Below are 22,190 nucleotides of genomic sequence, written 5' to 3'. Positions count from 1 at the left end.
TTTTAAATATTAAATATTTAAATATTCCTAAATAATTATTTATTTTTGTTGTATTACTACTATTTTTTGTTTTATTTCTAAATTTTCAAAGCATTATTTTACAGTTTTGATTATAGTTAGTCTGTAGTCATTATAATTACAGTAGAAGTGTGTGTGTGTGTGTGTGTGTGTGTGTGTGTGTGTGTGTGTGTGTGTGTGTGTGTGTGTGTGTGTGTGTGTGTGTGTGTGTGTGTGTGTGTGACCAGACAGACACACACCTGCCAAAATCACATTCAGATGTTCTAGAAATGTCAGTGAATTTAGCACCCATCGAAGAACAGTTCAGACAGAAGTGTGTGTGTCAATAAACTATTAATGTCCAAAACAGCTCATCCTCTTGTGTTTCTACAAACTAACGCACATGTTGAAATGATGAGCTTGAGTTTTAACCCAGACCGTTGAATCTCAGTCTCTTTAAGTTCAGAATGAAATTCTTTGCTGAATTCTGCTTTGTTTGTCTGTATTTTTCTGCAGCCGGTCTACTTGTACTTTCGGTTAAGCACAGGGGCAGGTAAACCTAATGCAAATAAGCACAAGTGTTGTGTCGTGCAGTGATGTGGTAAATATTTTCTTTTACTATTATTTTATTCTAATCATCTTTATGAATATAGCTTTGTTATATCTCATGATAGACGTGCAGAAGTTCTCATGATCTGTATGTGTGTGTTGGCCAGGAAAGTGGTGCCAAAGGGTGGAGAAGATTTCATGAAAAGCGGCCCTGTGAGAAGCTTCGACACGGGTGGATGGACACACACACACACACACACACACACAGCCACACACGCAAACAGAGGACCCTGTAAAGACTTTTCAGCAGGACTGACCAGTCGCATTTGTCGCAGTGCATGCAATCATGTCCATAGAAACGACACATTGAGTTCATGAATGCTTCAAGAGTCGAGAGCATGGACACACACACACACACACACACACACACACACACTTAATGCGGCATGCATCTGTCATGCAGCGCTGCATTTCCACTTAAACTCCATCAGATGCTCTTCTCTGACGTCTCTCAGCCTTGTTTCCAAAACTCTAATATAGACTATCAGAAATACTCTACAGATTTTAAAAAGCATACTTGCAATTTTTAGATATGCCTCGACATAATATTACGAGCTACTTCCATACAGTATGTAAGATGTTTTAAAAAGTGCAATGCAAAAAATGTTGTTGTATTTCTCTATTGTTAGGTTTATTTGTACATTGGATTATGACATAGAGGTGTGCTGATTTTTAGTGCTGTTTGATGGAGATTTCGAGACTTTCTCTGTGTTAGAATAGATAGGTATATTCTGTTTAAGCATTTGTATGATTTTCTTTCTTCATGGACTATTGTTTATCTTTGTTTTTTGATTTGTTGTTGCCGACTTGTGTCGAAACACTCTGCCGTGCCGCATACAACCGCCGAGTCTCATTTTATATACTGTACTTTTTAAAGAGATAATTTATAATTCGTACCAAAACTCTTATGCTGACATATTGATATGAAAGGCTGCTTTGAGTGTAAAGTTTCAAATGTTTGAATAGTTATAAACAAACAACGAAATCCACATCATTATTAGCAGAATATGCCATTTCAGCCAATATGATATATATATATATATATATATATATATATATATATATATATATATATATATATATATATATATATATATATATATATATATATATAGCCAATTTAAAGTTTTTTTTTTTTTTTTTTTAAGCAGTGCCATAAACCATGCAAGTATATAAGATAGTTTCAATAGCAGTCTTGCTCGGTTATTACAGTACTGTTCTTATTCTAACTTATTTCTGTGTAATAATGTTATGGTTCTGAATGTGATATTTTAATAGGCCTGGGTATCTTAAAAATAGCTGTATCATTTTTTTTTTTTTTTTTTCAATTTCTTTTTTTTTTGTATGATTTTTTTGTTACTATATTATTGTGCCGTGGTGCCAACTATTGAATTGAACTCAGTCAAATGTAGAGTTTAAGTTCTGATGGCATTATGCAGGAAAAACACTCAAGTTAAGGACCAGGAGAAATTTCTTTACACTTTACTTTACAATGTCCATCACACATGAATAACCGTGTGTTTTTACAAACATAATCACATATGAAGTCCGTGTTTTAGTATTTGACTTAAATGACACAGTTACACGAACACTGTAAAGTAAAGCGTGAGTGTTTCTGTTTCATTCCTTGTGTATGTTCTCAGCATCGGTGCCGTGTGCTCCTCCTGATTGAATTCACTACACTACAGAGTCGACAGACTGTGCGAATCCGTTAGATTGATCCTTCATATCAGTGGAAATGATTTTGTGTCGCCTTGACAGTGATTTGGTTAGAAAAACTGCTTGTTAACTGTTTTTTTCTCCAGCAGGTCAGGTGATAGGATTCACTCTTTTCTTTAAGCAGATAGCGATTAGACCTCGTGGATGGCAAGACCTCCAAAAGCAATAAAACCATTAGAACTCAATGAATGAATGAATGAATGAATCAATGCCTCTTTGTCATTAGTCAAGCACATCAGTAACCCCCTGAGATTCACTAAACAAGCCTTTGACATTTAGATGCATTTTCCACCATTAGATGATGGTGCCTGAATGTATATATTTATTGTTTTGAAGTCGCATTATTTATCATTAGGCTACTCGTCATCATCATTAATATTTTTTAACAATATTATGTTATTCAGTATTGTGTGTTCATCATACTGTTTATAAAAAACGAATATATTATTGAACATATAATCATTTGTTATGGCGGAATGATTTAAGATGTCTCAGGATGAAATTACGTAAGTCACGTGACAAACAAAAGGTTCGGGAATATGTCTTCCTTTTGCATGTGTGTGTATATATATATATATATATATATATATATATATATATATATATATATATATATATATATATATATATATATATTCACACATTAATATTTCTGTAACCACAAAAGTTAGTTTACAAGTTAGTTCGCGAGATCGCGATCGCTACGCGCAATTTTCGTTACTACATCGAAATTGTACGCTACAAAACCTTAGTGTACTGTCATTACTTACAGATTAAAAAAAAAATAAAAAAATAATGTACCACAAAAACATTGTTTAACGTGTCTTTAAGGGTTGATGGGGTCACGAGACATTTACTTTACTCAAACCCGCGAAAACACTGACAGAAAAGTTGGCCCTCCTGAAAGCCGTTAAATGTTTACCACACAAAAAGGCTCGTTTAGATTGAGAAATACGAATATAACAACATCTGTGAATGACTATTTGTCCGAGGAGAACCTGCAGTTTGGGCTCTTGAAAATAAAATCTCTGAATGTCCTTAACTAACCATGAAAAGAGATTAAATATTCCACTTATTACATGGAAAAAGCTTTTGTAGAAAATTGGTTTTCCTCTATAAACGCATATTCTACTCGTCTGTATATGAATGTTTATGATCTTATTGTAGGAATTTAATTATCATATACTATATATAATAATAGCCTATTAATGCACGGATATAGGCTATAATATGCATTTGTGTGCATCTTTCGCGTGGCCAAATAACGAGCTCAAAAATATGCGCGAAAAAACAATCAATATAAAAACGGTTTAAACAACAGTAAATAAATGCATGAAATTATAAAGAACCAGGACAAATGTAAAATATTGGCTTGTTAAATAATTTATTGATAATACAAAGTTTTTTCTTCCTTCATCACGGAAGCAATAATATTCTCTTCATCGATATTTATGTCCATCTTTGTGTATTTTTCGTGTTGTGAGGTAAAACATAAACTCCTTCCATTGAAAGTATAAGCGGCCAAAAGGACATTGTTAAAACAAATTCTATTCACATCATTTACAGCACTGGCACTTTTATACACTTTGTGTACCTGTTTTCAAAATTAAAAAAGTGAAACTTTTAGGCGAAATAGGCGTCGTTATTCTTCTGCGATCGAAGACAAAGATGATCTTAAATGGTGGTGATGATGATGATGATGAGGGAAAGTTGGCACGTCTTCGTGATGCTTTCATAACATAATTTACTCAGTAAAAAATATATATACATCTCACGTCCACTTCTAACTGTACAACCGCATTCAAAGCAAAGCAAAAGCAGCGTGAACAGTGTGTTTATACCCTGCTTAACTCTGCCTCGTTTTCCCAGAAGAATCTGAGGCAGATGATGATGATTATGATGAAAATGAAGAGTCTTTTGCTCAGTATCATCACAAAGTGTCCGAGCTGTTACTGCACGGGCTGATGAGGGACAGGTTACTCGTCTTGTGCTTTTTCAACAGTCTTGTGATTTTCTCGTCGTCGGAGTTCGGGTCCAGAGGTTTGTTATATTCATCATCCTCCTCGTTTTCCGAGCTTTCCTTCATTTTCTCCGTCTCTGAATCGTGTTTCTTTTTAGCCGTGGCCATTTCAGCCGCGTGTCTCTTCCGCCATTTGGTTCTTCTGTTCTGAAACCAAACCTGAGAGAGAGAAAGAGAAAAACACTTCAGCACACTGTCCATCTCTGTGAGAGCTAGAGATGCAACAATTAAATTAAATTAATTTAACTCAATCAAACCAAGAAAAGGAATAAACTAAATTTAACCAAGAGCAAGTAATTGTTTAAAATAATACAAAATTAATTTCACTCTCTGGGAGTGTGTAAATATTAGGCCTAACTGTGTGCAATGATCGACCGCAAAATGGTTAAAAATAGCCTATTAATCCCAATTATACAATTACAGTTTTGCTTGTTTGCAAATTAATATTGTACATGACAGTGACTTTCACAGATAAAATATTCGTCTAATGCTGCCCGTTTACATTGAGAAAAAAAAAGTTAATTCATATAAAAACGTTTTAATAAAGACCCGTCTCTATCTACCTTGACTTGACTTTCGGTCATTCCCAGAGAATACGCGAGTCTTGCTCTCTCTGGACCGGCCAGATATTTGGTCTGTTCGAAGGTTTTCTCCAGCGCGAAAATCTGCTGTCCTGAAAAAGTTGGTCTGGAATGTTTCTTCTTGCCATCCTTGTCCAGCATCATATTCGCCTGGGCTGAAGAAAAAGAGACATGGTCAGCCAAATAAAGCCAAAACTTTACATTGTGGGGGAATATCATTGATATGTCAAGTGTCAGACACACAGCAAAATAATATTCCAACAATCTGAGCGTGAAAAACACTGAAACTCTTACAAAATAAAGGTTCTTTATCGGCATCGAATCTTTCCATTGCAAAAAAGATTCTAAAAAAGATCACTGAAAGGTTCTTTGTGGAACACTCTTTTGGAACCTTTATTTTCTAAAAGTTAGACTGTTTAGATTCCATCCAAATCTCATTTAGGCCAGGAAAACTCACCCGGACAGGGAACCCGCGGGTCTCGCCAGGGCGAACCTTGCATCATTCCCGGCCAGAATATGGGCGCCCTACCGGGCAACTCCGTCAGGGGTTTGGGATACCGAGACACAGCCGCCGGGTTGAAGTACATCCCAGCTGATGTGGCCAACCCGTTGATCCTGGGAAAGCCCGAGAGCAGCTGTCCGGCGGTGGTGATGGGTCTCCCCAAGATATCGCTTATTCCATGCGGCGTTCCGAGGGGAATCTGAGAGTTCAGGTTGCCGAGGGAATGAGCCTTGAAGCCCGCGGGGTTCTGCAGGGTGTACGGGAATAAAGAGGTCTTCATCTCGGTCATGTTGTGCAGCGCAGCCAGTGGAGTGCTGCCCAGAACGAACGCACTCTGCCGGTTAGTATCCATCTGCCCGACAGCTAACATTGGTGCGCGTGAACCACAGGATGAACCGCCAAACAACAACAGACATACAAAGTACAACAGTGCACGACAAAGTTTAGTGCCCACAACTTGACAACTCATCCAAGGGAACAAGAACTGCAGGTTTCAAAAGTTATGCGAATGTTTCCCATGCAAAAGTGTCCTTCAGGCTGTGGGAGTTTCCGAAGCAGAATCCAGCCGCCGGCCGTCGGCAGATCTCACGCCCGCTTTGAGTGCTGCGATCCCCCGCATCTGAGGCGCCGTTCGCCGGTCAATGGACTCTATCTGCGATGACGAGCAGATAACCGCACCGCCACCTGCAAGCGCGTATCTCCTATTGGAAGACGCTAAGTGACGCTATTCTCTGATTGGAGGATGCGCGGCGGCGAATTTGCATACGCGTAGCCGGGACAAAGCCGCACTCCATCAAGCTCGTATTGTAGCGCCATTAATGACGCGTCGCACTGTAGAAATCATTGTTTCAACATTTGACACAATAGACGCGTTTACTTTATGACGCTGGCAGAGTAAGTACATTAACCTCATACAACTGTGTCGCTAATGATATTAAAAGCCGTACGTACGGGTCATTTGATTAGTTTATCTTCCGTTTCGTTTAGAACAAATAGGCCTATTTAACGATTATTAAGAGCGGAAAACGCGTTCTCATTGCGCGTAAGATAAAACGCGAAAACGATTCGATTATCGCCAGTTATTAAAACTTACGCTCGGTTTAAAACGTGCTTGTAACTCAGATTCGTCGTTGTAGGCTATATGAAATATTAATACGCGTCGCCTACGTCTCTTTTGCAGTTTATTATAGCCTAATAACGAAAAATATTATTATTATTGGAAATGTAGTTCGCCATTTTTAGCGTAACCTATTAAAACCTTTTGCAGTCAAACTAGACATTCTGTCAGTTTTACAAACGTTTTACAGACCTTATAACTTCATGGTTTGTTGCTAAAAAATAATCCTCAAAATATAATTCACATGGGGTAGGGTAAAAAAAAAGTCAGGCAATGTTTTTAATGTGTAAAATTAAATGCAACTATTCAGCACTGTAGCGATGGTTTTCCAAAGTGTATCTTGTCTTATTTAATTCAGACAGTGTCACTGATGCTGATAATATCTAATCTAAAGATTCCTCCTTTTCTGACAACATCATTTATCTAACATGCAGTAACTTAATATGTGATTATTTAGTGGAGCTGCTTGTAAATTTGCTTGGTTTGCCTATATTGTAATGTTTCTGTTTTTCTCTTAATGTATATGAACTAAACGCAGAGACAGAGATCATCTGTTTAAGTGCAGCGTTCATGTTTTATGGATCTGTAAGTGAAATACGACCATGCTGGAATTTAAAAGGGTTCAATATTATTTAGACCTTCATCAAAAGGACGAGAAAGAAGAAACGCGCCTTTTGAAATATGACGATGACTTTAGGCGACACTTGTTTCCATTTCAACAACAGGCTTTCCAATCCGGTAACAAACACAAAGGTTAATTGTGTGTTTTGTGGTTATTATAGTATATCTATATTCTTTACATTTAAAAACTCATTTATTGATGTATTAATATATCATATTGCCCAAACGTCATGTGATCCTCATCTAAGTCTCAGACAACAGAAGGTCAGTTTCATGTCAATTGTGTAATTTTATTTTATGGAGTTCATCTGTAATTTCATCTAAATTGTATTATTCCAATGTCGTTGTAATTCATTTGTACTGTAATAAAGTCACTGTCTTTCAGAAAAAAAAGGAGGAAAACAATTTACATTCCCGAGTGAATTATTATTATTATTTCCCTTAGCTATTTCAGATTTATCTTTCCGTCCAAAAACAAAGGCTTGATTGTATTTACATTATATTCAGATCATGTAAAGTTTTTGTTGACACATTACTGCAGCTAAGACTTTGTTTAACATGTAAAATATGGTATAACCTCATTTAATCACGCAGAGTTCTGTGTTGACAAATATTTTTACTTTATAAACTGTAATATCGGAATAAACAATCATCTAAACTAAATCCTGAGCGTTACTTGCTTTAAGCTAAATACGTTGTTAACGACGACAATAATAATAATAAGTTTCTGGTAAGCTAAACTGTTTGTATTTTAAACATTTTAATTTTTACCTTTTCCATTTAGCCTAGGCTATACATTGAAAAACAAACTAAAGATATTAATGTAGTTTTTGGGCAGTATATCAGTTTTTGACAGAGTATTTTATAGTAGTCTTAACACTCTGTTTTCAAATAAATTAACTTTAATTGATTAAAAAAAAAGAAAAGAAGAAGCATTAGTTGATTTATGCGACACCTCTGCATTCATTTACAGGAAAACAGAGACATCTACTGGTCAGATCGGGAACTGCACGTTCACAGATTCCTTAAAGGGATAGTTCACCCAAAAATGAAAATTCTGTCATCATTTACTCTCCCTCAATTTATTCCAAATCTGTATAAATTTCTTTGTTCTGCTGAACACAAAGGAAGATATTTTGAAGAAAGTTTGTAACCAGGCCGTTTGGTGGCACCATTGACTTCCATAGTAGGAAAAAAAATTCTATGGAAGTTAATGGTGTCCCAGAACATTCTTTAAAATATCTTCTTTTGTGTTCAACGGAACAAAGAAATTTATACAGGTTTGGAACAAACTGAGTGTGATTAAATGATGACAGAATTTTCATTTTTGGGTGAACTATCCCTTTAAGGCCTAGATCAAGAAAATGTTCTGTTTGCCATTTTCATTTTTCAGCATCCCTTTAAAAAGAACAAAACATAATGGTCATTATAAACTGTTGATCTGGATGTTTTTTAATCTGTCCATGGTCCCTTAAAACCTGAAATCTTACATTAATAAAGTCTGCGGTCAGCACTGCTTCTTCATATTAATTCATATTTCTTTTGTCAATGCAACAGCTTGTGAGACTTTTTTTTTTATTTTAGGCCTATAGTTTCTAGTCTCTTGTTTTTCTGATTTTGTGTAAGCATGTCACTTCAATAAAATTATTAGGCTTATTATGTGGGCTTGTCACCATCACTTCCCCATATTAGTGTTTTCACAATGCAAACTTCTTTTTACTAGTATGCTATTTTGCTGTATGGATAAAAATAAACACTGAGAGAAATATTTCCGCTTGTGGTGATACTTTTGAGCTGAATTATGATGATTTGACAGAGACAGCAGTGATCAGGTTGTAATAAAGACTGCAAACGTGTTTCAGCATGAGCTTTAGTGAGGCAATGCTGCCGTCCTGTGGCCGCACGCTGTACTGCAGCGCATATTTAAATGACTTAAAAATCAGATTACTTTAATATTTAATTCCAAATAAAGACTCTTGTGAGTAATGAAGGGGGAGGGAGGAGGAAATGTGTGTTCTCAATCGGCACAGTGTACTGTAGTCATTCCTCCAGTAGATGGCGACACACACCAGGTGAAGTGAACAGAGAACACCTGCTGGTTTAAACCACCTCAGACTCTCTCTATCCTTAATCGTGTCTGACTCTGACAAGCAGCATGAGCAGCATTTGCCTGGAAAAGACGTCAAAGTGTGTCGTTGGCTCGATGAATGAAGTCCCGGACCCTGAACTAGAGTTAATGGTGTGACCATGAGGCGAGAAGAAAGTTGAAAGAGCAGATATTTGGGTTGTACTACATCTGTGGAAACCCATTTCCACCACATAAGAAAGAATCATGCTGTTGTACTCGAAATTATGGCATAAAAAGTCATAATTATGACATACTAAGTTGAATGGAAGCCCATTTCCCGCCACATATAAATCATGCTGTTGTAAATCATAATTGTGAGATAAAAACCTTGAAATTATGGCATGAGAAGTCATAATTATGACACTAAATCGAATTTGACATAAAAAGTCGAAATTATGATTTTTAACACATGATTATGTCATAGAAAGTCATAATTCGACTTTTTTTTTTTGTCTAATTTATCTCATAATTATGACTTCATAATTTCAACTTATCTAATAATTGACATAGTAGCCTATGTCATAATAATGATCACTTGTGTGTCATAATTTCGACTTTTGATTATGGCATAGTATGACATAATTTCGACATTTATCTCATAATTACAACTCAATATGTCACAATTATCAGTTTTATGTCATATTTCGATATTTATCTCATAATTATGACTTAGTATGTCATAATGATCACTTGTGTCACAATATGACATGAGTCAGAATTTCGATTTTTAATTATGACTTAGTATGTCATAATTTCAACATTTATCTCATAATTGACAGTCATAATGATCACTTATGTCATAATTTCGACATTAGTATGTCATAATTATAACGTTTGTCAATTTCAACATAGAAAGTCAGAATTTCGACTTTTAATTGACTTAGTATGTCATAATTATCACTTATGTCATAATTTTGACATTTATCTCATAACTATGACTCACAATTATCACTTTTATGTCATAATTTTGACATTTATCTCATAATTATGACTTAGTATGTCATAATGATCACTTTATTGTCCCAATTTCGACATAAGAGTCAGCATTTCGACTTTTTATGTAATAATTAAGTTTAATTTTCCTTATGTGGTGGAAATGGGCTTCCATACACATCAAATAGATAAAGTGATATCAGCTTTTTAAACTGACATGTGACTAACACAACACGTTACTGGTTAGTGACCAAAATCATAAGTGTGCACAACACTAACCCCTGAAAATGTCTAAAACTGTATCTGCTCACTTGCTCCATTATTATCATTTCCAAAGTTAGTCAGAGCAAGTCCTTCATCATGGATACCATAGTGTTTTTAAAGTACCTTTCTTTGAGTAGCATATTCATAATTATTGTGCATGAATATGGTAATCATTTGGTTCATAGTGTATATCAAAGTACCATGGTATCACCACAGTATTTTTCTGCAAGGCTACAGTATATGAATCAAAGTTTCATTAGAATTATTGTCTGATGTGTTGAGCCGACCTGCAGCATTTGCTACTGAGTGTCAGTGTTTCTCTGTAATGATTCGACTTCACAGCATTTATGTGTCTGTGGACGTAAACAATATGCTAAAGAAACACCAGGGTTATCTTCCCCTCGTAAGACTATGTCAGTTTCATGCTGCTTATTTGATCAGCATCATTATTAAACTTCAGTGTTTCCTGTGGCTGAACAGCTCATTAAACTTTTAGTTTATAGAAAACACATTAACATTTTTATGACAAAACTACTGTGAACCCATCAAGAAAAGTGCTCAACCATGGCTGATATCAGTCCTTCTCGACCTCAAGATGATTTAAAATAGGACAAAACAAGCATTAAAGTAAGAAAAACAACAAAAAATCAAGATATTTCATATTTTAATTCACCTCCTCATCAAGTGTTTGTTTTCTCTGGAGAACCAGGATTTGATATGAGAGATCCTCATTTTAAAATGAAAAACTCATGAAAATTAATAAAATCTTAATTAGGTAGTTGTATAGAAATTGTTAGTAAAAAATATTTTTAAAAATCTGTAGTAACTCACGAACATGAAAATTAATCAAATCTTAATATGACATTTTATAATGAATATACATTTTTCAATATATTTCACAAATCATTACAAAAAAATTACATTTGTTTTTTTTGTTTTATTTTAGAATTTTTTTTACTTTATTGGTACAAAACTTGGTAAAGAAAGAGTCACACTTGTATTGTTCGCAGTCAAAAATGAGCGCACTGGAAACTAATGGGAGCAAATCTCATCTAGTGGAAGCGTTTGGTACTGCGCTCAAACAAAATCTTACTGAAAGCTCATTTTTTGAGATATCAACCTCAAATTTGGAGCGTAACTTGTTTAGATTTATGGCTTTGATTTTCTCACAGTTTTAGAGTAAAACATGTTTTGCAAAATATATATTTCATATAACATTTCAGAGTAGTATTTTTTGTGCGTTTTTCATAATAATAAACTTAAACTTCTATAGTTTTGTTTTTTTCACATTTACATTTATTAATTATTCAAAGCAACTTACAAGTGAGGAATACAACAAGCAAATCATTGTGAAGAGTCAATAGACACAAGAAGTGCTTACAATACAAGTTTCAGACATTGCTTAGAGTAGCATAAGCTAGAATAGGGAGGGAATAGAGGATGTGATTTTTTTTTTTTTTTTTTTATGATGAGGTTAAGTGCTCTCAAAAGAGATGAGTTTTCAGCTGTCTTTTGAATATTGCCAGTGATTTTGCATTCCGGGTGAAGGAGGAGAGATCATTCCACCAGCAAGGAACAGTGAATGAAAATGTGAGTGATTTTGTGCCTCTCTGTGATGGTACCACGAGCCTTCGCTCATTTAGCGATCGCAGGCTTCTGGTAGGGGTGTAGACTCGTAAAAATGAGTGGAAGTAGGAGGGTGCTGAGCCTGTGGTAGATCTGTAAACAAGTGTCAACACCTTGAACTTGATGCGAGCAGCAAGTGGTAGCCATGCAGAGAGATGAAGAGAGGTGTGACATGGGCCCTTTGGGCACATTAAAAACAAGACATTGCTGCAGCGTTCTGAATTATTTGTAGAGGTTTGATTGCACATGATGGCAGTCCAGCCAGAAGAGCATTGCAGTAATCAAGCCTAGACATGACCAGGGCCTGGATGAGAAGTTGTGTTGCAAGTTCTGTTAGAAAAAGGCCTGATATTCCTCATGTTGTAGTGCAAATATGCATGACCAAGCAGTCTTTGCAATGTGGTCTTTGAAGGTCAGTTTACTCCAAGATTTCTGGCCGACCTTGATGGGGTAATCTAGCTGGATGGTGAAATTGTGCTGTAGAGTCGGTTTGGCAGGGAAGACCAGAAGCTCAGTCTTTGCCAGGTTGAGCTGCAGGTGATGTTCTTTCATCTATTCCGAGATTTCCGCCAGACAGCTTGAGATTCGTGCAGCTACTGTGGGATCATCTGGATGAAATGAAAGGAGGAGCTGCGTGTCATCAGCATAGCAATAGTATGAGAAACCATGTGCCTGTATGATGGGACCCAGTGATGTAGTGTATATGGAGAAGAGGAGGGGTCCAAGCACTGAACCCTGAGGAACCCCCGTGATCAGCTAATGTGTTTTGGATACCTCCCCTCTCCAGGCAACTCTGAAAGACCTACCTGTGATTCAAACCAGTGCAGTGATCTGATGATTCACGGCGTCAGTCCGCAGGGATTCAGCGACCGACAATAGTCTTGTTTGAATGGCCTCTCTTGAAACCAGATTGGTTGATCTCCAGCTGGTTATTCTGAGAGGAAAGTTGATACCTGGTTGAAAACAACCTGTTCAAGTGTTTTTGCCGTTTCATTTTTTATTTTTATTTTCACTTCAGAAATAATCTGCCAAGTGTCATTAAAAAGAGACCAAACTTCAGTCTGTGGCTCCAAAGATTCAAGATTTACCAGTTTAAGTTGGAAATATATTTTTAGGTTTATGCTCAAAAAGTGGTAATATAATTTAGTACCATAAACTAATATAATTTAGTATCACAAACAAAAATTTTATTTTTTTTTTAAATAAAAAATATTAAAAAACATTAAACTATAACATAGTACATGCATTTCATTGAAATGAAAAAAATAAATAAATAATTTTTTGACCGCCACATGAGCATTATTAAAATCTTAATAATGCATATTTTCATAATGAATATACTTTCTTCTATAAATTTCACAGTTACAAAGAAAATACAAGTGACTAACTGAATTATACTTAAAAAGAAAGACTGAAATAGTATTTCCTTGTAAAACATACTCAAATAATTTTTTTTTGTTTTTGGTAATAATTGTTTTGTTTACAACTGAATTCTTTTTTACAGTAGTTAAGCCAAGCTCTAAAATTTGTTTAGAAATTCTGAGTAAAAAACATTTTTAAAAATCCCTATCCAGTAACTCACGATGAACTGGGAAGTTAATGTGAACTTTGAATATTGTTGCGGACAAAAAACCCCCCACTGATCTAAATTGATGGTGTATATTAATATAGATACTTACATCATACTATTAAATCACAGCAAATGAGGCATGCACAAAATCAACCAAACCTCACGGCTCAAAACTCTAGAGAACACAAATAGTTTCTTTTCTGTTGATTACGCTGCAGATAGATTATGTAACTGGCCAAAAATAATTCGACTAATCATTTTATCGCTAATCCAGTCACTCCAGCTGACGTGTTCTGTGATGTCAAAGCGCTTTATTCTTAAGGTTTGAGAGACGGCTAAGAGCAGCGGTGCTATTTAACATCAGCGTGGGGAGCGTTTTAGTTGAGAGAACATTACATCTCTGTGTGGCTGAACCGCATGAGGATTTGCCGGCAGCTGCAATAACATTGCTTTCTGATGCCTGGCTCATCTCAACAATTTGATGTAGCGAACGGTTCGCTCTGCGGGAATAGCCTCTGACATAGAGAGGCTCTGTAAAGCCAGTCCACTAAGATATAAAGTGATCTCCAGGCTTCAGCCACCGGAAATTTTACACTGATATACCCCTGGAGAGGCTTGTCATGGAGGCTACGGCCCTGTTATTGGTTTCTGTTTAGGCACGGCGAATCCCACGTCCCATCCACAGGGTAGAGAGTAAACAGATATGACATTCTCAGAAAAATACACTGAAAACAGTGTTACTGGAGTCCAAACAGAAACTATTGATTAGTGCAGGAATCACCAATCAGTCTGTCTGGCACAGATGAAAATGCATCGTATTGTGCGTTGTTGACGTCTCTTCTGATTATTAGTCAAGTCAGCCTTATTTCTATCGCGCCTTATTATATACAGATCTGATTCAGATCAATTCAATATTATGCACACTGAATATCATACATCTGGGATTTTTTTTACAAGTTTATTTCTAGGATTTTGACAGTTGTAATGCAAAATGCAGTGTTTTGTGCACTGTCAGATCTCAAATCATGGTTTTGTTCATGTTGCTCAGTCTGCTGTCATTTAACCAAAACCAAAGGCAATCTCACTTTAGTTGAATTAGAAATTCATGTTTTAATTCAACTTTTCAAATGGTTATGTGGATTAATTGTAATTTAGCAGGGCCTAAAATTAAGGCCAAATCGGTGTTGGCTGCAAGTGTATGAAACAGTGTCAATCACCAGCTGGCCGGTTACATTTAATGAATTCTAACAATGCAGTGTTGTGAGAGCAATAGCCAATTTTTAAAGAGAGACCTTCGCTTTCTCTGTTTCAGTTGATCTTTTTTGGTTTTTGCTCCAAACACACGATCGGCAACCAGTCTTTTTTTGTTTCATTTTGGCCGATCTCTGTTCTGGACTTGCACACAAACTGCATTGCAATCATTTCCCAAAATGTAATTTGTAGGGATGCTCCAACTGATCGCATTCTACGGGCCCTATTATACACCCGGCGCAATGCGACGACAGGCGTGACACAAGTGTTTCTTGCTAGTTTCAGCCCAATGCAGTTATCATTTTCACATCCAGTACTGATCTGAAAAGGAGGTGTGTTCAGGTGCATTGTTGGCATGTTGCTATTTTGAGGCAACTGAAAAAGACTGGGTCATTGACCAAAAACAAAAAAACTGGTCTAAAGTAAGTCAGTATTTAACCTGGTCTGGCGCAATATTTTTTTTGTTATTTAAAGGGCGCGTTAGTAATAGGCGCCTATAGGCGGGTGCACAACATGCATACACTGCTTGTTACACATACAGTGATGCGCAGCAGCACACAAACATGCCATACATTAAAAATAAAAGGATTCCTCTCTGGAGAAGCTTTCAGTCTTTCCGCTTGCAAATTCCGCTATGTAAAAAGCAAATCCGCCATGATATGCAAGCACACCTGGCTTTTAAAGGGAATGGGAGATGACACTCTGATTGGTTTATTGCATGTTACACCCAAAACACACCCATGACTCATTAAGAGACGAGATACAACCCTTTTGGACCATGCGCCTGGTCGACCATTTTTTCTGTTGTTAAACAAGCAAAAGTGGATTCGGACACACCCTAAGTGCACCTGCGCCATGAGCTTCAAACCATGTGCTTAGATTATTAAAATAGGGCGCCGTAGTCACTAAAGTTGGTCGATCTCACGAGCTGATCACAATTTGATGACGTAAAACAGGTGATGACGTCAAACTTTAGTGTCACAGTCTCCTGTCTTGTTCTAAAGAAATATTACAGAGGAACACTGGCTCAAGGATTTAATACAATGAATCTGATTCACTGCGTCTGTCATCTGCTCTCGGTGTCTGATCAGGCATCTTCTACACACACACACACACACACACACACACACACACACACACACACACACACACACACACACACACACACACACACACACTCACTCACTCACTCACTCACTCACTCACTCACTCACTCACTCACTCACTCACTCACTCACACACACACACACACACACACACACACACACACACACACACTCACTCACTCACTCAAACCTACACATTAAAACACACTCTCACATGGACACTATTAATATTATTTAAAGGTGCCCTGAATTAAAAATTGAATTTTCCTCGGCATAGTTAAATAAGAGTTCAGTACATGGAAATGACATACAGTGAATCTCAAACTCCATTGTTTCCTCCTTCTTATATAAATCTCATTTGTTTAAAAGACCTCCAAAGAACAGGCGAATCTCAACATAACACCGACTGTTAGTAACAGTCGGGATCATTAATATGTACGCCCCCAACATTTGCATATGCCAGCTCATGTTCAAGGCATTAGACAAGGGCAGCCAGTATTAACGTCTGGATCTGTGCACAGCTGAATCATCAGACTAGGTAAGCAAGCAAGGACAACAGCGAAAAATGGCAGATGGAGCAATAATAACTGACATGATCCATGATAACATGATATTTTTAGTGATATTTGTAAATTGTCTTTCTAAATGTTTCGTTAGCATGTTGCTAATGTACTGTTAAATGTGGTTAAAGTTACCATTGTTTCAAACTCATTCCGAATCAAATGTAAACATCCAAATAAACACTGTACTTAGACATGCTGCATGACGAACACTTTGTAAAGATCCATTTTGAGGGTTATATTAGCTGTGTGAACTTTGTTTATGCTGTTCAAGGCAAGCGTGAGCTCCGTGGGCAGGGAGCGTGAGCATTTAAAGGGCTAGCAGCCCTGAATTGGTGCATAGTTAATGATGCCCCAAAATAGGCAGTTAAAAAAATAATTTAAAAAAATCCATGGGGTATTTTGAGCTGAAACTTCACAGACACATTCAGGGGACACCTTAGACTTATATTACATCTTGTGAAAAAACGTTCGATGGCACCTTTAATGGAACTGAACTAATGAACTAACATTGAACAGTTGCATATTTATTAACCAACGTTAATGAAGATTAATAAATATGGTAACAAATGAACCATGTAACAATACCATAAAACAATCATAAAACTAACATAAAAACTAAAATGTCACTGGATTGCTCCAACCAAACTGATTTAGATGCGCCTGACATCGTAATTACAACTTTACTCGTAAAAATACAAACTTCCCAGGAGGACTTGAACACACCACATTACAGACAGACACAAACACACACATTTCTCTGACCAAAACAGACCAGCAGAAACAGTGGGTAAAAGCTCTAGAACATGTGCAGAACACTAAATAACCCACTAGCTGTTTGGTTCTGAAAGCAAGAAAGTGAACAGAGCATTCATGTGTTTATACAGGTTGTTGTTCACACCTGCAGCTTTATTACACAGCAGCACATGCACATGTGAAATGAATTCCGCACATAATAAGCCCCATCATGTCTTTCATTCATGTGTCTGTGATTAGTTTAGCTGTGATGCCTCAGATGGATGAATGAGATGGTTCAAACACTCCAGCATGAGCTTTAATTGGTGTGAAAAATGTATTTTCACCAGGTTTAATTTTAGTGATATGGTTTGAAATCACATGATGCTGAGTAAAAGATGACAAAATCTTCATTAATAGATTAACTATTCCTTTAAAATATAGTTTTACAGCAGTGTCTGTGAACAAAATTATCAGATCACTTTCAGACCTTCAGTTGATTTTTCTGACACTAAACTGAGTGATTTTGTGAAGAACATTAAAGCTCCAAATTGAGTTCAAAATTCTCCAATCAGCACAAAAAGAGAAGCAGGAGGCCTGAGGGAAGGTTAGTGTTTCTTCTATAGGCTTCATCTCAACACTTTACTGTACATACTGCATATACAGTGGTGTGAAAAAGTGCTCAGGTGTCCTGATTTTTTTTTTTTTTTTTTTGCATGTTTGTCACACTTCATGCATGTTTCAGATCATCAAACAAATTTAAATATGAATCAAAGATAACACAAGTAAACACAACATGCAGTTTTTAAATTAAGGTTTTTATTATGAAGGGAAAACAAAATCCAGACCCACATGGCCCTGTGTGAAAAAGTGCTGTTAAAACATAACTGTGGTTTATCACTCCTGAGTTCAGTTTCTCTAGCCACACCCAGGCCTGATTACTGCCACACCTGTTCGCAATCAAGAAATCACTTAAATAGGACCTGCCTGACAAAGTGAAGTAGACCAAAAGATCCTCAAAAGCTACACATCATGTTGAGATCCAAAGTAATTCAGGAACAAATGAGAAAGAAAGTAATTGAGATCTATCAGTCTGGAAAAGGTTATAAAGCCATTTCTAAAGCTTTGGGACTCCAGTGAACCTCAGTGAGAGCCATTATCCACAAATGGCGAAAACATGGAACAGTGGTGAACCTTCCCAGGAGTGGCCGGCCGACCAAAATTACCCCAAGAGCGCAGCGACAACTCATCCAAGAGGTCACAAAAGACCCCACAACAACATCCAAAGAACTGGAGGCCTCACTTGCCTCAGTTAAGGTCAGCATTCATGACTCCACCATAAGAAAGAGACTGGGCAAAAATGACCTGCATGGCAGAGTTCCAATACGAAAACCGCTGCTGAGCAAAAAGAACATAAAGGCTCGTCTCAGTTTTGCCAGAAAACATCTTGATGATCCCTGAGACTATTGGGAAAATACTCTGTGGACTGACGAGACAAAAGTTGAACTTTTTGGAAGGTGTGTGTCCCATTACGTCTGGCGTAAAAGTAACACAGCATTTCAGAAAAAGAACATCATACCAACAGTAAAATGTGGTGGTAGTGTGATGGTCTGGGGCTGCTTTGCTGCTTCAGGACCTGGAAGACTTGCTGTGATAAATGGAACCATGAATTATGCTGTCTACCAAAAAATCCTGAAGGACAAATATCCGGCCATCTGTTCGTGACCTCAAGCTGAAGCGAATTTGGGTTCTGCAGCAGGACAATGATCCAAAACACACCAGCAAGTCCACCTCTGAATGGCTGAAGTAAAACAAAATGAAGACTTTGGAGTGGCCTAGTCAAAGTCCTGACCTCAATCCTATTGAGATGCTGTGGAATGACCTTAAAAAGGCGGTTCATACTCAAACCCTCCAACGTGGCTGAATTACAACAAATTTACAAAGACGAGTAGGCCAAAATTCCTCCACAGCACTGTAACAGACTCATTGCAAGTTATCGCAAACGCTTGATTGCAGTTGTTGCTGCTAAGTGTGGCCCAACCAGTTATTAGGTTTAGGGGGCAAGCACTTTTTCACACAGGGCCATGTGGGTTTGGATTTTGTTTTTCCCTTCATAATAAAAACCTTCATTTAAAAAATGCATGTTGTCTTTACTTGTGTTATCTTTGATTCATATTTAAATTTGTTTGATGATCTGAAACATTAAACATGTGACAAACATGCAAAAAAAAATAAAAATCAGGAAGCACTTTTTCGCACCACTGCAGTATGTGCATTTAGGTGCTTTGAAGGCAAAGATGTGACTCTGTCCTTGAAAGTGTTCTCTGTCAGGTTGATCAAAGATCTGCTCACTAAAACTGAACAAGCATTGAATCTTTGTCTGCAAGCTGTGACGTACAGCATTACTTATTCACTATACGGGGTGGAAAGGATTTGATTCCATTAAGATGGAGTACAAGATTTATTTACATTGTACAGTATACATGTGGGTTAACTGAAGCTCAGGGGTCTTAACAGAATATGAACAGTAAATCTTTTGAATCCGAGTAAAGGTCCCCCAGAGTAACACGCTCTCTATGGAAAACAGTCTGTTAAATCATGAGTTATCAGCTCCGCTGGGTTCACATCTGATCTACAGGAACGTACAATTATTACAACATATATGGTGGAGTCCACAATTCTGAGCAGTGAAAACTCCTATTTTATCAGCAAATTCAAAACACCTGAGCAGTGAAAATTGCTTCTATTTTATTATTAAATTCAAAACATCTGAGCAGTAAAAACTGCTTCTATTTTATTATTAAATTCAAAAAGTATGAGCAGTTAAAATTGCTTCTATTTTATTAAATTCAAACAATGATTCTATTTCAAATTTAAATCGAATCAGTGAATTGATCAGTGAAAAATGCTTCTATGTTATTAAATTCAAATATGCTTCTACATACTTAGAAGAAAAGGTTATAAATAGAATCTTAAAGGGTTCCATCAGTTTAGGGCTTCCATCATGGAATCATTTTGTGGATTTGTTTTAATTAATTTTTAATTTTAAATTACAACCCAAATTCCGGAAAAGTTAGGAGGTTTTTTAAATTTGAATGAAATGAAAACTAAAAGACTTTCAAATCACAAGCCAATATTTCATTCACAATAGAACATAGATAACATAAATGTTTAAACTGAGAAATTTTACATTTTTATCCACTAAATGAGCTCATTTCAAATTTGATGCCTGCTACAGGTCTCAAAAAAGTTGGCACAGGGGCAACAAATGGCTGAAAAAGCAAGAACTTTTTGAAAAGATTCAGCTGGGAGAACATCTAGCAACTGATTAATTTAATTGATATCAGCAATAACATGATTAGCTACAAAAGGGATATCTTAGAGAGGCAGAGTCTCTCAGAAGTAAAGATGGGCAGAGCTGTGAAAGAGTGCATAAAAAGATTGTGGAATAGTTTAAAAACAATGTTCCTCAATGTCAAATTGCAAAGGCTTTGCAAATCTCATCATCTACAGAGTGCATAACATCATCAAAAGATTCAGAGAAACTGGAGAAATCTCTGTGCGTAAGGGACAAGGCCGAAGACCTTTATTGGATTCCTGTGGTCTTCGGGCCCTCAGATGACACTGCATCACTCATTGGTATGATTGTGTCAATGACATTACTAAATGCCCCCAGGAATACTTCCAGAAACCACTGTAAGTAAACACAATCCGCCGTGCCATCTGCAGATGCCAACTAAAGCTCTATCATGCAAAAAGGAGGCCATATGTGAACATGGTCCAGAAGCGCTGTCGTGTCCTGTGGGCCAAGACTCATTTAAAATGGAGTGTTTCAAAGTGGAAAAGTGTTCTATGGTCGGACGAGTCCAAATTTGACATTCTTGTTGGAAATCACAGACGCCGTGTCCTCCGGGCTAAAGAGCGTTCATTAGCATTCAGTTCAAAAGCCAGCATTTCTGATGGTATGGGGGTGCATAAGTGCATACGCTATGGGCGGCTTGTATGATTTGGAAGGCACTATGAATGCTGAAAGGTATATAAAGGTTTCCAGACAACGTCTATTTCAGGGAAGGCATTATGTATTTCAGCTGGACAATGCAAAACCACATACTGCAGCTATTACAACAGCATGACTTCGTCGTAGAAGAGTCCGGGTGCTGAATTGACCTGCCTGCAGTCAAGATCTTTCACCTATAGAGAACATTTGGCACATCATTAAACGAAAACTACGTCAAAGACAACCATAAACTCTTCAGCAGCTGGAAACTTATATCAGGCAAGAATGGCAAGGCAAGGCAACATCCCAGCTTTTCCGGAATTTGGGTTGAATTTTATCAGTAGAAAATAAATGAAATAACCATTAAATGTAACCTTTAAGCAGAGTCTAAAACTTTTTGCCACACCTGTCCACAGCCAGTGACTTCAGACAATTTACTAGGAATTAATAATCTTTTACTGGCCATAAAACTTTTTTTTTTTTTTTTGGCTGATGGAACTACTAAACATATTTACTATTTTTAACTTGTCCTAGCTTTTTCAACAGATTTATTGATTTATAAACTTCAGTTTATCTTTGAATGATGAATTCATTAATTTCATTAGGGTGATTTTTCACACCTCATCCTCTTCAGATGTGTCTGTTTATCCTCCATTGTTGCTACCCTACTCTGTATTGTCCCTAAAATTAACACATTTATGAGATTCTTCTCATTTGCATATTTTTGGCAAAGGGAGCAGGCCATTGTTCCAGTCACAGTATCAAACCAGTATATCTGGAGCCACTTGAAATTAGCAACCACTGCATTTTAATCATGATCCATAGAAGATGCTACACATATGTCACATAAGCAG

General features: G+C 36.8%; 2 protein-coding genes across 3 annotated transcripts in view; one reads left to right on the top strand and one right to left on the bottom strand.

Annotated features, from left to right (window-relative positions):
- LOC125276508 (inositol polyphosphate-5-phosphatase A) overlaps positions 1-2,510 on the top strand; it is a 182,039-nt gene extending 179,529 nt beyond the window's left edge. For both annotated transcript variants that reach the window (XM_048204033.1, XM_048204034.1), the window contains 2 exons: positions 514-598; positions 714-2,510. In XM_048204033.1, coding sequence (XP_048059990.1) covers positions 514-594 — 81 coding nt within the window. In that variant the 3' untranslated portion in view covers positions 595-598; positions 714-2,510. The remainder of the gene's footprint in view (positions 1-513; positions 599-713) is intronic.
- A 1,180-nt stretch (positions 2,511-3,690) lies between these two features.
- On the bottom strand, positions 3,691-6,050 carry nkx6.2 (NK6 homeobox 2). Its single transcript, XM_048204035.1, has 3 exons — positions 5,384-6,050; positions 4,909-5,081; positions 3,691-4,504 (listed from the first exon to the last, which is right to left on the bottom strand). The coding sequence occupies exons 1-3, from the start codon at positions 5,895-5,897 to the stop codon at positions 4,256-4,258; spliced, it is 936 nt and encodes a 311-aa protein (XP_048059992.1). The 5' UTR covers positions 5,898-6,050; the 3' UTR covers positions 3,691-4,255.
- Positions 6,051-22,190: the final 16,140 nt, after the last annotated feature.

This window comes from Megalobrama amblycephala, linkage group LG10, assembly GCF_018812025.1.
Source record: "Megalobrama amblycephala isolate DHTTF-2021 linkage group LG10, ASM1881202v1, whole genome shotgun sequence".
Taxonomy (NCBI): domain Eukaryota; kingdom Metazoa; phylum Chordata; class Actinopteri; order Cypriniformes; family Xenocyprididae; genus Megalobrama; species Megalobrama amblycephala.
Note: the sequence above shows the minus strand (reverse complement) of the source record. Positions and strands in the feature narration are given on the sequence as shown.